The sequence below is a fragment of the Dermacentor variabilis genome, chromosome 8 (assembly GCF_050947875.1).
Source record: "Dermacentor variabilis isolate Ectoservices chromosome 8, ASM5094787v1, whole genome shotgun sequence".
NCBI classification, from domain to species: domain Eukaryota; kingdom Metazoa; phylum Arthropoda; class Arachnida; order Ixodida; family Ixodidae; genus Dermacentor; species Dermacentor variabilis.
Genome location: NC_134575.1, coordinates 103,611,914 through 103,629,063, shown reverse-complemented (window position 1 = coordinate 103,629,063; position 17,150 = coordinate 103,611,914). Strand labels below are relative to the sequence as shown.

Below are 17,150 nucleotides of genomic sequence, written 5' to 3'. Positions count from 1 at the left end.
GCGTACCTGATCGTCACAAGTGATAGGCCTCCTTGAAAGCTTTACAGTTTGAAACAAACTCAGGAGAGAAAGCTGCAGCACTGGACTAATTTATACAAGATACAATTATAGCATTTATGAAAGGGACTTAGGCAATACAAGAAACAGACTTTTTCTTAAAATATTAGAAACGAAGCAACGACAGTTTCAAATCTCCGCAACTACCTCACGTAAGTAACGTAGATCTTCAGCTTAGGTTGTATGGTTGACAACACTAGATAAGCGCAGACAATGAAGAATGAAACGATCAGTCTTATGCACGGCAGTGTATCTATGTTAATTACTTTTGGGTTTGGTAACAGATGAAAGCGTGCTGCTGTAGTGAGAATTTTCGTCGGATGTGAACACCTTGTTGTCGCGCGGGTTGGCGGGGCAACTGCGGCTCAAGTACGAAATAAGTTAGTTTTAATTAGTTCGCAAGAATAGGTTCTTCTCGGCGTAAAGTTGTTTCTTCTAGTAAATGATTCGCGCGAAACCATTTTCCAGTAAACAAAGGCAAATCTCCTTAGAGCGCAAATACAAAAGGGGCGTTGTAGCCGCTAGATACTGAGATCTCTGCATTGTACAGTTGTCGTCGTGGCAAGCACGTCGGCGAGTTAATACGAGGGCACTGTTTTTGCAACGAAAAAAAATGTTTGAAGAAATGGTCAGTTCACTGCGTGATAACTAACATCTGAAAGAGTGAAGGACATCCTCACACGTCTGGTCGCAGCTGACATATCGTCGAATTGCTTGCCGACTTTATCTGATTGACTCCTACCATTTGTTCCTTCATATTCCATGTTTACTATCCTGAAATCTCGGCCATCGATCAGTTTCACTGGATAACAGATGTCATCCTCTGCACCGCGAACCCATTACACCGTTTTTAAAAATGTAAGGCCGCACAAACTATTTCCTTTTCAAGTACACTCACAAACACCATTACTTTTCGAGACATCGTCAAAAACACCATGAAACTGTCAAGTGCACTTGTCGCGAGATAACTTGGAAGTTAAGCGGAAGTTGCATGTAGGCAACTTCCACGCGGAACTATTAGCGCTGGCAATTACGCACCTGAATTGCAGCGATTGAGGCTAAAGTTCCGACAATTGTCTCACAACGGGGCTCATCGGAGGTCAACGAATCCATGAGGTCGAGTCCGAATCGCTCTTGCAGAAGTGCGTGCGACTCGCGGATGGAGTTGGCGAAGATGTCAAAGTGCATCATCTGGCGCGCCATGCCGTTCCACTGGCAGCCCGTGCCATTGAAGATAAACCAGAGGGGCCGTTTCTCGGACGGAGCCGGCTGCACTACTTTAACGACCTCCGTGTTCGTGTTGTTCACGGGCACGACTGCAAAGCCTCGATACGGGAACAGATGCACGCTTGGCTGCCCGACTCGATTCAGGAGCGCATACCCGGAGTCCGGGTACGGTCCTTCTGCCTCCAGTCGGTCCAGTGTGCGCTGCGGAGAAGGTGACAGAGAGGGACAACATTACCGTTTTCGATGCCAGGACACGGAAAATTTACACACCAGGGCAGTAGGGGCGTTGAAGCGCCAGCTCACTTTATTTGCACAGTAAGCCGTAGTACATAAAATAAATGAAGTGACATTAGTCAGCGGAAAATTTTCAGCTTCTTAAACATAGAAGAGGTGAAGGTGTCCCGCTGTTGGAATCATCACTGCGAGTGATGATTCCAACAGCCGACCGCTGGATGAGTTGCAATGGCGATAAATGGGAATGATATGTTAAAGGCGATGTTTCGTACACTAATTTATGTGAGTGTTTATAAAAGGAGAGAACGCGTACACTTGGTGTAATCAAAGAGCGACATGTTTTAGTCGAATTTTGGATACTACATAACATGTTTATTTTAGTGATGCACTATGATCAGTAAACTTCAGGTAATTGTCAAATACAATGTGCACTGATCTATGAATAAAATGGAGTGATACGCACCAAAAATTTGCATCATTATTGCGCATTTTTCGGTGTGAGCTAATAGTAATACATTTTGATGATTACAGTCAATATTTATCACATGATTGTTTTACATCACAGAACAAGATTGTTTATATTATGTTTCGTTTTATTAACAAAAGATTCAGCATTATGTCTTGAAGAGAATATGTAATCGGCCTAAAGGAAGCACAGCGCTGAAGTGGAGCGACAATTTGTAAGATTGTTAACAAAATTAAAGACAGTGGTTGGCCAAGGGGTGGCTTGACGGAGGAACGCCAATATTAGTAATAGACGTACCGGAGAGGTTGCCTGAAGTACTAAACGCCCTTTTCTTTGTCTAGTAGATAGCTTTTTACTAGCAAGAAAGGGACTTGCTATGCCGATTGACTGGAGTTTAAGGAAAAAGATATCGTGGATGATGAAATCCAAAGGTTTGTCAGGAGATACGAAAAGGGACATGAAGAATGTTGCTCCAACAATGCCTATTTTAATTTTTCCCTGCTAGAGAAATCAGCTTTAAGTTAGTTAAATATCCGAAAAGAAGGGAAATGACCGCGTGGTAATGCAGCTAACTTTTTTCACACATAGCCCTTAGATAGCGCCCAGCAAATTACTGCGTGAAATTGTCGGCTTCATCTACGTGTATCTGTGCTGCTTGAAGAATATGTCCCCCAGCAACGCAGATCACAGCAAAGCCCTGGAGTTTAAGACGACGCTTGTAAAATAATACTTAGAGCAAGGCTTACTACTGGACGCGCTGGCGCTGTCATTGCATCGTCAAGCCTTGTCTGTCTATAGCTTGTCATCTCTCCGCCGTAAACGCTGGATTGCCATGTTGAATGGCTATTTATTGGAAATACGTTAAATATGCTATGTTCCTTGCCCACCTAATGCACAGACTTATATGAGCAATACTAGGAAAACAATGCCGATGGTAAATAGGAATGCCCCATGCGACGCAAGCACGAGGTCTGAGCGCGAGCAAACGTATGAAATTGAAGATAGTCAAGCCGTAGTGTAGTAGACCACCAAGACGAGTCCTCCGGCTCCCGTCGCAGGAGCGCCGCCACCGGTCGCACGCGACGCTAATTGTGGGGCGAAGGCCACCACTGGAAAGGCTGGCGCTGAGGTGGTGTGTCGCGGCATGTGCGACCACGTGGCCACAGCTGCCGTTTCGGAATAAAGGTAGTAGGCCGGGAAAACAAATTGACCAATGCTACGATAGCCTTAGCTGCGGTCTGGTTCGTAGCTCACTTGTAATGAACACCGACCTACAACAGACGATCTTAAAAAAAAAGAAATAAAGGATCAATCATTAGGAAGGGTTACCTCAGGTTCTCGCGGGCGTCGAAGTCTCTAGCTGCGCAGTGAAAGTATTTTCGAAGTGCTATACATTCGCGCAAAACTGTGAGTGTATTATCCTGTCAAATGATTATATGGAGCTTCTTAAAAGTTATAGCATGGCAGAGATACGTACCCGTACGTACTGCTGCTAAAGTACTGAAGCCAACTATCTCTAAATTTAAACACATTTTCATAGGTGTTCAGGAAATAAACATATTCTATTTCGAGCACTCATTTCTTGTTCCCATTCAATCAAGCACTTAGACAAAATTGGTAATTTAGACAGAATTTTCCGAAAAGAACTCGGGAGGTAAAGGACTAAATATATATGAACTCAGAAGAAGAAAGTCAAGTTGCAGAACAAAACTTTAGTTGCCTTGCTCCATTGACAATCTGAGGCACCACATCAATATATATTATGGTTTCACTACTAGCCACCTACCAAGGTGGAACGATTGCATACATTTTTGGTATAACGCAGAACTCATAATGCACAATATCAGGCGAATAAAATAAACTCCTATTCTATATAAGTTCTTCGCCCAAGCACTCAGTACAGATGGTTAACGAGCGAAGCTGAAACGTGTGGCCCCGGTGTTTGTCACTGGGTTAATCCTGATGGTTCATTAAACGACGGCTTCATAGGCAGCGGGATCCTGGGTACGCAGTTGACCATTGTGCTCGGCTGCAGGAGCCTGCTCTTTTGTCGGGGCTGCAGCATCGGCACGGCGTGGACGAGCTCGTTCACGGTTCTCCTCGCAGCATTGCTGATCGAAAGCTGCTCCTCTTCAGGAGTACGTATGACGCGTGGCCTACCCATTTCGGAGCCGGAGAGAAATTGCTGCGCGCGCGCTCCGCTGCGACGGAGAGCAACGATGTCACTACTGACGCAGCCAATCGCGCGCCTCTCTGTTTTTTTCTTTTTTCGCATGTGCATAGGGTTGCGCCGGTGGAGTTCGCGGCGTACAGGCAATAGAGAGACGGACAGATGGACGAATTAGCTAGCCATATACAGCTTCGCTGTAAAAGCCAAGGCGACCCTTCACTAATTCATGAAGAGTTACCTTCCCGCTCAGGTGGCTCATGAAATGCAGTGCCAAGAATCTTAGTCGAGCAAAGGCGCCGACTGTCATGTGGAGGGCCTCGAGGAAATGCATGCTGCGGTAGGGCAATAATTGATTTCCTCTTTTTGCTCATGCCACATCAACTGCATAATCGCGATTAAATCATTAATCAATAAACTGGAGAGTTAAATTATTCATCAATGAACTGGAGAGTTAGAATTGCCCCGCAGAAGGCACTATTAGTAATAAAATCATCTCCAGTGATTGTCGAATGGGTGCCGCAGTTTCACAGTTTGCTTGCCGAGGGGGAGCCGAGCCCCTCTTTAAAGAATGGTGGGCGGAGAGGGGACGTCCCCCTGTGCCCACGCTGACTTAAAGCACGCCATCCTTACTATGTTCGTAAAAAAAAACTGCACAAGAGCTGATAGAAGACCATTTTTTTTCTGTCCCTGTTATTGTCCCGTATACCATTGAGCCTCATTTCCAGGTTAGATTCAGGCGCGTTTGCAATATAGTGTTCTAATTGTTTATCTTTAGTTAGAGAATAGGCTTTATTGAAAACTGGTCTGGCAGTTTTGCTGTGTGGTGAGAGGGGGGAAAGGGGATAAACCCTGTCCCGTCCCAACCTCCCTCCAGTTAGAAAATATTTCTTTAAAGATTGCCTTTGAAGTGCAATGTTGCTTGTTGAGATCTCTCATTTGAACATCGCGATATTATATGCACGTTAAATCACAATATGAAGGTAGGTAAATGTGAAATTATTCATAGATTACCTACTTTTTGTACACTTTATGTTATATGCTCAAATGGAGCAGTTGTGAAGAAAACTCTCCTTTGGAAAAATCTGTAGGCTAGGACCGGTGTCTGTCTTCACAATGTGGTATAAAATAGAGTGGCGTTTCAATCCCTAGTTTCATAAGATACTTCCCGTGAATGTTCAGAACTCTATAAGGGGCAACTTCAATTTGTCAAGCAAGCAATTCTGAGTGCCCCTCTATGTGAGTGCCTGTCGTGGCTGGTCGCTAGCGCCAACTCCGGCGCCTCTTCTATTCTACGCCTGCACGACGCCAGGCACAATAGAGGACCGGGCGCGCCATCTTTGTCTCTCGTTTCTGTCCCCGTCGCAGTGCGCGGATGGAGGTGTTTCGTTTGAGTGATGTAATTAACGTGTTCTGTTCGAGAGCTTTGGTCACCCTAACTCGTCACGCCACACTAACGCCCCGAGCGTTGTCTTGCGCACTCGATGTCGTAGTCTTCGCCCAGCTACTCAGCAATTCCAATCCACAAGCTGGCCGATAAACAAGCCATTCTTGGCTACTCTGACAACCATTGCGTCCTTCCTCGCCAGAAGCCTTCCCGCCAATCGCTCGCCTCCTTGTGCTCATCTGCGTGCGCTCGCCTGTGAAATTGCTCGTAACTAACACAAGGTCATCCTTGCTCGGTTCAGTCCCTCGATCGATAGTGAAATTCCACAAGCACATAGAAAGCCGACTATGTTTTTGCCAGTGGACGTCTGTGTGCTGGCGCCTATGCGAAATAAAATGCCGGGAATTCTATATGAGCATCTTGACTCAGTGACAATGTCGCGCATCGGCATCGACCTCATAGGGTAAGTTAAGAATGAGAAGGTTGCCAGCTGGGCGTCGCCGGTTTGGAAGCGGACCTGATTGAGCTATGGGAAGCCGGCATTCGGAAGCAGCCTGACGTAAACCCGCTAGCGGAATTCAACGCGCCCACCACGGCCGGTGCACGAACGCTTTCCCTCGACCAAGCAATGGTACATAGTCTTGCTTGCCCTGCTTTCCCAAAAGCTGCCTTCCCTGCAGCAACAGAGACTACACGGCCCGATTTGTTAGCTTCCATCCCGCAGAATGACGGCTAGCACAGCAATCGTGCCAATGTATGGCTTGACGATGTGCGACGAATGAAACCGCTTGCTTCGTGGTAGGATACCACGACACGTTTCACAGCTGCTTGCCAGCTGAAATGTACGGCATGAAACTTGCATCTCGCGTTCTGGAACGAGTACATTTGCTGGAACACGTGGAGCGCGTCTCTAAAGGACACTTTTACAGCGGAGCTGTATATGGCTAGGGTACCATAGAATTTTCGTGTCCGCACACAAAACGATCATCATCACAAGTTCATACCCGCGTAAGCATTAATACCCCCGTAAACAATAAAAAATGCAATGCCGCATAGCCTCATACGGCAGAGGGTACAAGCACTCAGCATAGTGAAACGAACAGTGCTTACATTCTTGGGAATTACGTTTGCAACATACAGAACAGTATGACGAAAACTGTCATCTGCTACCTCAGAGAAAGTTGGTTGGGTAGTGTTGAGTATGAATTACCATGGGGAGGACACGCGTGGTTCGGATTCCCGAAGAGCAGCAGCTCGCTTAAAGAAGCGCAACGGTGCGATGACGGAGCGATGCGTGTCGTGAATTGAAGAATGCAGCGGAGAAACCCAAAATTTCTTATATTTGGAAATGCGATGTTCAAAGATTCATGGCTACTCTATGTCGGTTAATTGCGTTGACACTACCGCTTGTTGTTGGATGTGATTTCAATGTGGATGTGTCGGGACCGAGAAGGGAGGGGTTTGCGCGTTTCGTGTTGGAGTTCCTTCGCTTGGGATGCCACACCGATCCGCCCCAAACGACTACTCAGAGGTATATGTGCATCGATTTTACATTATCAAGGGAAGTACCTGCAATTGCGGGTACGCCGATCAGTGTATATCATATTGGCCACAAGTACGACTGTGACTGTCGTTACCAAGTGACAATAAGCGATACAATAAAATGTTTACAAGAAGTTTTCTTGCCACGATGTTTACTGCTCCGCTGGCAATCTACCTTCGCAGTGCGGAGTGGGCTTGAATTTTTGCCGAGAATCGTGCCTCATGTAGGGGAAAAAAACATGCTATGAAACTATACCAGACCCCATCAGAAAGCTTGCACAAATAAGCCTTCGCCATGTTGAGCGTAATTAAGTGTTGTCTAGTCAAGCTCTCCAATGCCAAAAAGATCGACTGCCTGCTTCACGGTTTACGTGAATTGCACACTCTAGCCGCGATGGTAGCCAGCAGGCTGCACACGGTAGCTGATTTAATTGCCACCTGCACTAGGCTGGACAAGAGTACGCAACACATCCAAACTAAACCAGTTGCCTTTGTGGGTTCGATAAAATCCGCTCCGCAGTTATTTCGCAACCTCTACGCTTGCAAAGCGTCAGCAGGCTCCCTCAGAACCATCCGCTTCCCTGTCCTCTCGAGGTGCAACATCAGAAAACGCGCATTGAAGTGTTGCTCACGGACAAAGATGGAGTCACAGATGCAGCTTTCTTTTGCCAAAGTCCTAGCGGCCAAGACCTGGCTAAAGCTGTCTACTGCCAATGTAATGCCTTGGGACATCTGACATCCGAATTTCCTATGGGGACCAGCCGTCTACCATAGCCACCATCGTCAGTAACTCCAACAGCGTTCAAAGTACAGCTGCCTCCACACTTACAAAGTGCGCCCGTTACGCTCGATGGCTATAGCCAGCAGAGTCCTTTCTTCAACGCAGCTGTCATGGGAGGCGGGGAATGCGAAGGGTTCCCTTACTCGGGATCCAAGGTGACATCGCTATCAAAGCCCGTATCTCGACCAGCATGACCACCTCTTGAAGAGAGTCTACCCCCCCCCCCCCTTGTTGTGGAAAGAGGAGGCACAGAGCTTCCTGTTGATGATGCAGCCTTTTCAAAAAAATTATATTGCTCAATCACAGCAGCTGTTGAAGCTACTAGATTGGATGATAATGTTCTCCCACTCCCTCTTGCAAAGGATTGTATCTATGCAGTATAAGTAAGTCTCATGTTTGAGCAGACAAACATATCCAGCTGCAGCACCCAGCCCCGCATGTCATTATTAGCGTCAGTCAAAAACAGGTCCCATGAACGGCAAATGCTTTAATGCCAGCTCGGTCAAGCCATATTGCCCAAGCTGGACGAAGTTTCAAAGACTGCTTTCAACGAGATTTCTTGCGTGTGCCACAGCAGCCACCACGGTAAAACCTTCGCAGCCCATACATCCCCCTCAAGTGTTCCCCATGACACGTCAGACTCCCTCTGCACCAACACCTCGCTCAAACGCATCCATCCTGATAATCCACCAGCCCACATTAGCAGCCAGCTCACTTCCAGCCAGCGGTCCGTTATAACACGCATATAGGCCGAATGCACTGCGGTTGTCACTCGCCACGATGATGATACTGGCCATTTCGCTGTCATGTAGCACCGCATGGACCTCATACCGGTATGCTGCAAAAGACAGGCAATTGCTGGAATGTCAGCTCTAGAAGCTGTTGTGCCCAGGTGTTATTCTCCGTGCTTCGGGTACATGGGCCTTTCGGTTTGTGTAGTGACCGGAGAATAGAAAGTGCTCTTGTGTGTAAAAGATAAGCCCTTGAACGAACGCACAATCTCAGTGGTGTACTTGCTGCCCTTAGTTGATGACATCGTCTGTGACATATCACGCAGCATAGGTGCTCTTCTCAGAATGCTCACCACAGACATACCACTTTCCAGCATAGCCTTTGATCATGTAATTATGCCACCAACTCACTCAAAGCGGCACATTCTTAAGGTCGTCGATCTAACCACCCGCGAAGTCGTGCCCGTAGCTGTTTAGTCCCTATCTGCAAGCGAATTTATTTATTTATTTATTTATTTTCGGGAGCATCCTTGCTCCTTTGTATTTCAGGCCACGGGTAAGGGGGCTAGTACAATAACATGGTACGCAAGACAAGAACAGGCATTGTTCAAACTGCACTGAAGAATACAGACATCAATGGAAATAAAGACAAAATTACAGGCTTAAATTCATACCTTATATCTGAAAACACTATACAATATACGAAGGCTATCTGAAGATGCATGTTAAGAACTTAAACGAAAAGTAAATCAATATGAAAACAACATAGATAACTCCAGATACAGTTCGCATGGCTGTATTGCGGTTAACACCGTAAGTGAACATTGACACATAGAAAGAACCAATAAGAGTTAGTGATCACCTCATTGAATGCGTGGTTAAATGACGGCGAAATAATTGGTTATAAGATTTGGCGCCAAAGTAATTTGGGAGGTCATTCCGGAGGTGAATTGCGCGTGGGAGCACTGATGACTTCAATGTGACCGTCGTGCCGTAGCCACGCATGAAGGCAAAATAGTTATGTAACCTGCGTGGTGTGTTAGATGGGGCATTGGACATAAAGTACAAAGTGTGGAAGTGTAACCGTATTTGTGAAACAAGCACAAAAGCGCACTGTCATGGTGGTAACCTTAAGATATAAGCGAAATCACAAGCTTTATGTCCATTATGCTAGTGCGATAGTCAAACAAAAGAAGCGCGTATTTTCTGCAGAAATTCTACGAGGGCGATCCTCCAAGCCCACTCTTTGCTAATAGTGCCGAAATCATTTCAAACTCTTCCATCATTAATGTGCTGACATTTGCGCTATCGAACATAACTTGTCTGACCTTCCTATCTCATTCCACAGTAATCGTGCAAACCATGGCATTCAGTAGTGACGTCCGGTGGTAACAGCGGGCTGTAATTAAATTTCTGATTGCGGAAGGTTGTGAGCCAATCAACATTCATCGCCGTCTGACTACAGTTTATGGGTATGGCTGAGTTAACGTCAGCACTGTACGGATCCGGTGAGCATAGACTGAAAGACCAATATCCAGTGGCATCACATATCCAGGTGCAGCACCGAAATGGACGGTGAGCAACGGCCTCTGATGAGGGTCATTAACACCCAGTGGACGAGTTGATTCGGGGCAATCGCAAGAGCAAAACGAGATCGCAACAACACTCGCCATTTTCTTTGGTTCAGTGAACCGCATCATTACGGATCTCCTGCGTTACAAGAAATTTGCGCTCGTTGAGTACGATGGCAACTAACGACTGACGTGAGAGACAAGGAAGCGTACCTAACGGGGGTTGTTTTTTGAAGAACAAGGGCTATATGTATGTCGCAGCAAGCGACAGTGTGTGTGATATATCTTCGAACAGTAGTTCGCCTGTTGCGCAGAGCCAGGACGTGTTCAAACCTGCTTCAATAACACTCGTTTGTCATAGCTATCATCTAGGCCAAATACTTCGTCTAGTGATGTTAATCTTTTTTCCCATGCTCGCAGTGTTGTTAACCAGCGTAATGACCTTTCTTATCTAACTGACACGTGTAGCACTGATGTCTTCGTACTTACGGATACATGGTTATTGTCCAAAATGAGTGATAGCAAAATATTTCAGTGTAAAAAGGTGTTCCAGTTTTACCGCATTGATCGCGGCTCTAGATCAGGAGGGAGCATTCTGACAGCTGTTTGCGATCAGTTTGTCTGTTATCATGTTCCAACTGAGTCACTTTTAGAAATTGTTTGCGCATACGTGCGCATTAACCACTGCGATATAATTTTTTTGCGTTTGTTGCCGGCCACCTAACAGTGGACATAATTGTTCTGATTTCAACGACGTTTCGCATGCAATTATGGTTAGGTTATCTCAGCACCCATCTTTATTTTAAGTGGCTTTAACTGGAGGCTTACTAAAAGGGTTCTACTCAAATTGAGGACGACACAACGAGCTATGGAAAGAAGAATGATAGGTGTAACGTTAAGGGATAAGAAAAGAGCAGATTGGGTGAGGGAACAAACGCGAGTTAATGACATCTTAGTTGAAATCAAGAAAAAGAAATGGGCATGGGCAGGACATGTAATGAGGAGGGAAGATAACCGATGGTCATTAAGGGTTACGGACTGGATCCCAAGGGAAGGGAAGCGTAGCAGGGGGCGGCAGAAAGTTAGGTGGGCGGATGAGATTAAGAAGTTTGCAGGGACGACATGGCCACAATTAGTACATGACCGGGGTTGTTGGAAAAGTATGGGAGAGGCCTTTGCCCTGCAGTGGGCGTAACCAGGCTGTTGATGATGATGATGATGAATTTCCCGAACATTCATAAGTCCACTCCTTTTCCTGTTCTCAAAGAATCCGCGAGCGAAAGTGCCGCCGTCGTGGAGTTATGCTGTGATTTTAGTTTCACTTAATTAGTCAGTGCACCAACGAGAACAGCTGCATCCAGCGCTAACGTACTTCATCTTTGCCCAGCTCTTGATCGGATTGCATTCATTTGTTTTTTTTTACCAGGTCTGAGCTGCCACTGTGTTACTAACTTTTTAATTAAAGCAACTGCTAAACGCCCCACCAGCGCACCAAAATGCATCAGAGATTATAAGAACGCTGATTTTTCAGTTATTGATAGTGAACTAGCAGCCTTCTTGGAAGGCTCCACGCCCAGCTTTCATGAGCGCATTGTCGAGGAAACCAGGTCAATGTTTAAAAATAAAGCTAGCTGTCCAACAAGCATATACGTTACTCTGCGAGTCATCCATCGCAAGCGAAGGTCACCTTGGTTTACTGTGTGCTTAAAGCGCCTTAAGAATCAGAAGAAACACTTTTTCAAAAAATAAAGTTCAGGAACGGTCACAGTAACTGAACCGCACATCAACAGATCGCCCGCAAATATAAAAAAAAATGATTAAGCACACCAAGCACGCTATCTTTGGCACTAAGTTACGACTCCAAAACGTTCTGGAGCGTTGCTAAGGGTGCACGCGAAAACGTATTGTCAATAACTGACGACAGTGGCGTTACCGCTTCTTGTTCGCAATGTTTCACGTGTTCAACGAAATATTATGAAAAGCACTTTTTTGATGGACGTGCTGAGTACCTGCCAGAATTAGAATTTTGTGTCGCGACCTTTCCTACAAGGGTTCCTGTAGCAATTGCTTATGATGGTATCATTTGCCTTATTACCCATTTAAAGGTTTCGTCATCATGCGGCGTTGATGGTGTAAACACAGAATTTTTGAAAAGTGCGGTTGCTTACGCGTCAATTTTTTTGTACGCACTTTTCGCTCACACGTTAAATTCTGCTGTGTTGCCTTGTGACTGTAAGGTGGGCAAGGTGGTGCCGTTGTTTTAATTTGGTGACACTCATTCTGCGCTAAATTATAGAACAATATCATTGAACAGTGTCCCTTGTAGGATCTTTGAACATGACATTTATTCTTACTTGGTTAACTTTCTTGAAGCTAATTCTTTTTTTTTTCACATCTCGTCGGCATGGTGTGAGGAAGACATTCCCCTGTGAAAAGCAATTAATTTCATTTGATAATGAACCATAAGTAGATATAGACTTGGAAATGTATAATGATTGTGTATTCTTGGGTTTCACTAAAGCTTCTGAACTTGTCAGCGAGGAACAATGTCCTAAGCTCAGTAAGCTAAATCTTGACCCTAACGTTCTTGCTTGGATAAAAAACTTCTTGCCAAACCGACAGCAATTTGCAACTGCTAATGGCTACGATTCTTCTCTTTGTCCTGTCACTTTAGGAGTGCCCCAAGGTTCTGTCCCTGCGCCACTTCGTTTTGTAATTTACATAAACGATTTACCTTATTGTAATAACTCCTCTACTAGGTTTTTTGCATACGAGTGTGTTGTACATCGCGTGACTTCCTCTGATAATGTCACATCACTACTACAGACTGACCTTGACAACATTGCCGATTGATGTAACACATGAAAAATGAAAACCAATGCCACAAAGTGCAAGTTAATGTAAATTTCTTAAGCTATCCACTAATGCTTGTAAGCTAACATAAATGGTTCCCCTCTCGAAGAAGTGACTACTTACAAATATGTAGGAGTGCACATTAATGCTAACCGGTCTTTGCAGCCACACATTAACTATATTGTACGTAATGTTAACCACATGGTTGGGTATCTCCGCCGTAATTTTTCAATAGCCCCTTCTTCGCTTAGACTGCAACTATGTAAAACTTTTCTTCGTTCCAAACTTGAATATGCATCAGCTGTGTGGGATCCACTTACTGAAAGTCTTATTAGTCACCTTGAAGTTGTGCAGAAAGGTAGCCCACGCTTCATTTTTTCCAACTACTCCCGTGTTTCCAGCGTTTCATCTGTGAAAACAGCGTTACGGCTTTCGTGCCTTTCCTTACGCAGGAATACAGCACATCTCTCCTTATTTCATAAGATTTGCTAGCATAAATCTCGTCTTAAGCAAGAACTACTTTCTCACCCGTTGTTCGTATCATCTCGTATTGACCATCGTTATAAAGTGTTTGATTCTCGTTGTCACACTAACCAACACTTTCACGCATTCGTTCCTCAAACTTGTAATGAATGGAACCACTTGCCCACCTCCATTGTATCTATCACAGATCCCAGTCACATTAAAAATGCGCTTGAGTATGTTACCTAATATTTGCTTTGGTTTTTTTTACTTATTGTTATCACTTCCTTCTCTAACGCCCTATGGGCCCTGTAGATATTCAAATAAATAAATTAATTAAGACATAATCAGCCTCTTCGCAAGCTTTATCCTACAATAGTAATGAGCATAAGCTGATACTGCATGAGACAGGGAAGTACGATGTCGGCATCCGGCTGCAAGACCAGGTGGTGTGAAGCTTCGCGGGCAAGGTGTCTGATCCGTGTGCTCTGCATGCTTCTACTATTATCTGTGCCTTCGTGATTCTAAGCCACTACTATAGTTACTCTTGTTGATGAAAAAAATTGTGGTGCGAGACCTAGACCAGAGCACCCTTGGTGAGCACATGTTGGTTCGTGAGCTGTGAGCCACAATTTTCCAAGTCAGTTCATTATTGAAGTGAATGGAATACATTGAAATGCCAGTATTACCATGCAGCTAGCAGGTAAGCGTTACCACGAAAATAAACAGTCTCTGCCTTTGCCTTGGCTAGCATCCGCAAGCGTCACTCATTGCTTGCCTTCTGCCTTACCTTCTGGGAATAGGGATCACTTTAGAAAAAGTAGGACGCGCAGTCTCTGAAGGACGTAAGTGAACATGAATACCGGCTAAGTTTAGCTTTGGAAGTTCTAGAATACAAAAAATTATGCCGTCAAAACTAGTATTTGCGGATTTAAATCAAAGAACACCTCGTTCAAACTCCTACCAATCAACTGCACGCTGATATAAATGATAAACCGCGCACTGAAAGTACTGCAAGAAAAGTGTTTAAAGATAGTTTTCTTTAGTGTAGATATCGCGGCAAAAATATAGGAAATGCTCTAAAACATGTAGATCTGTTGTACAGAAAAAAACTCACCCTTAGCGACTTCTCGGTCCTTCCAGCCATAAGCACTAGCCTCGGAATATCTTGCTTCAGACGCGGAAGGCTGTCCACATGCGGACCTGAATTGGCCTCTAAGATCACATGCACATTAACACCACCAAGGCCTTGAGAGTTGATGCCTACAATGCCGCCATCGAATTGCGTCGGCCTGTCAACTACCTCAATGCGTCCATCGTGCAAAGAGGGTATGTCCGGGTCCGGATCCTTAAAGTGTAGATTGGCCGCTATGGTGCCCGTCTCCATGGCGAGGATCACCTTGGCCACAGCGGAGACACCTGGAGAAAGTTGCGCCCGAAGTGCAAAAATTGTAAAACGTTATAAAGCACAAATTTCTTTCCATTACAATTTTTTTTTCAGCACATGAACAAGACCTAAATGACCCCAATGATTGCCATTGCCCCTGCAGGGTTCTTTTGTGGAAGCACACGCTGTTTAGAGGAAAAGCACAAAGTAGTGCTCACAGGTAATTGTAGTTAAAGATAAGTTTTGTTGTTCGGCTTCTTGGATGCTATACCTAGAACAGAATGGTTAGCGGACCAGAAAAGGAGCACAAAGCACAGTTGAAAAGGTGTACGTACGTCAGGTAACAGACATGCAGAGGAGACATTTGCGCATGTCCGTGCAAACTGTTTCATGATGTGAACTCTAAAGCTAATTTTTGTGGTCATTCTTCCACGTTTTATGTTATGTCGACAACGAAGTTGTCATGATTCCCAAGTGGTATTAATTATTGCACCTGAGAACAAAGGCTGATCACAGCGCAAACAACCGGCAGTTCAGACTGAGACCGGCGAAGTTCTCCCTCATCAGGGTAACAGCGCGAAAAGACGGAAAACAAGGCGAACACATGCCGTTGTTGTTACCCTTCTTCTCCTTCATGTTTTCGCGCGGTTACTCTGTAGAGTAGGTGCCGACTAGCCCACACTTTTACGGCGCTCTCTCGTCTTCGTCAGTCTCAGCCTGCACCTGCGGTGGTTTGCGCTGTTAGTTTTTTTTTCAGACATGCACCGACCAGCGCCATTTAGCAGTTTATTGCGTAACAGGCGCCATACAAAAATACGCCACCTGTGTCAGCTACCGAAACCACAGGGCGCATGCGCCGTGTTAGGGGAAGGACGGAGAGATACCCGAATTGGTCGCTTACGAATTTAGTCATGCTACTACGAGCTACCCTGCTTAAGCACTGGCACTACTGATTCTGGTGTCACCTGAAACTCTTCACGGCGTTCAACTCCTGCTGTGTTCCACAGTGTCACCAGCAAGAATATCACGACGGGAATGGCGCGAAGGTACGTCCACGTTTGCCCTTTCGTGTGCCATGAACACTCGATCCATGATTTCTGGTGTCGTGTTTTGCCGCGGATCACAGTTTGATTTCGCGTGATTTTTTTTTCTGATAGACTGTAAATTCAAGTTTCTGAAATTGTCTATTCTGAAAAATAGACACAGCTCAGTAATCGTAGGTCGACGAAATTCTTCGTCTCTGTGCGTTTGGCGAGGCGCCAACAGCAGATCGCTGAAGTACAAGATAATCCGGGTACACTGAAGCGTTTTTTATTACGAAGAAACTATGGGGTGCTGCATGGGCAACTGCACAGTTGAATGAAAGATAATTGGTTTTGTGAAAGATGCGCCGACAAGTTCCATTTGTTTGTTCGTGGGTGTGCCCCCGAGTGAACATTTTTACTGGAGCCGATTGAATTCAAGCTGCGGGCATACACTTTAAAGCAAGCTCGTGCACGTTGCATTTGTTAGCGGCACGGTTTGGTTAAAGGAGTTTAACGTCCCTAAGCGACTCTAAATATTGGGGACGCCATAGTGGACAGTAACTAATAATTTTGACAACTGGTGTTCTTTAACATGGTGACTTCGCACAGTACGCGGGCACATTTCGCATCCGTGAAGTGTGCGCTATATTAGGCTATCAGCTTGTATACTGCCCATGGAGTAGGGTCCTGGAGCTGCATTCGGACTACAAGAAACGTCCTAAGTTTCCGATGCATGCTTACCGTAGCTGGGCATAACGTTTTTGCGTTGCCGTCACACAGCGTATCTATTTGCGTCACTCGCGTATATAAATTCGATCGCTGCAGAATATATTCTTTAGCCCACCTCGTGATCAGCAGCAGGACGCTTCGACCACAAGAACTCTGTGACATTGTTACTGTATGGTTTGCTCACGCGATTACATCGACGTACTTTGATGGCATGCGTAAAATATCGATTTCGCATTTCTCACGCATGTCGTAGCACAGGAAATATTTTCTTTCTGCGATGGAAGCCAACATTCATTGAAATCAAAGACTGCTGAAGAGATTTTGTTTTTATTTTTGATGACTTCGATCAACGCGAAATTAGTACTTAACCATTTGTGACATACAAGACAATTTATTAGAACGAAAAAAGCATTGTTACATCATTCTCAATGCCATGTACATCTTTTGCAGCTGTCTTATCACAAGCTTCTCCGACAGAGTCTACTGCTGAAGAAACCCATTGTTTCCATAAAGAGAGACCAAGGTCCCAAT

General features: G+C 45.2%; 1 protein-coding gene across 1 annotated transcript in view; it reads right to left on the bottom strand.

The window, feature by feature from the left end:
- The window catches only part of LOC142591509 (fatty acid synthase-like), a 238,068-nt gene that overhangs the window by 119,650 nt on the left and 101,268 nt on the right, over positions 1 to 17,150 (bottom strand). Inside the window, exons 7-8 of the mRNA XM_075703832.1 lie at positions 14,596 to 14,897; positions 1,096 to 1,485 (exon numbers count right to left, since the gene is read on the bottom strand). Coding sequence (XP_075559947.1) covers positions 1,096 to 1,485; positions 14,596 to 14,897 — 692 coding nt within the window. The remainder of the gene's footprint in view (positions 1 to 1,095; positions 1,486 to 14,595; positions 14,898 to 17,150) is intronic.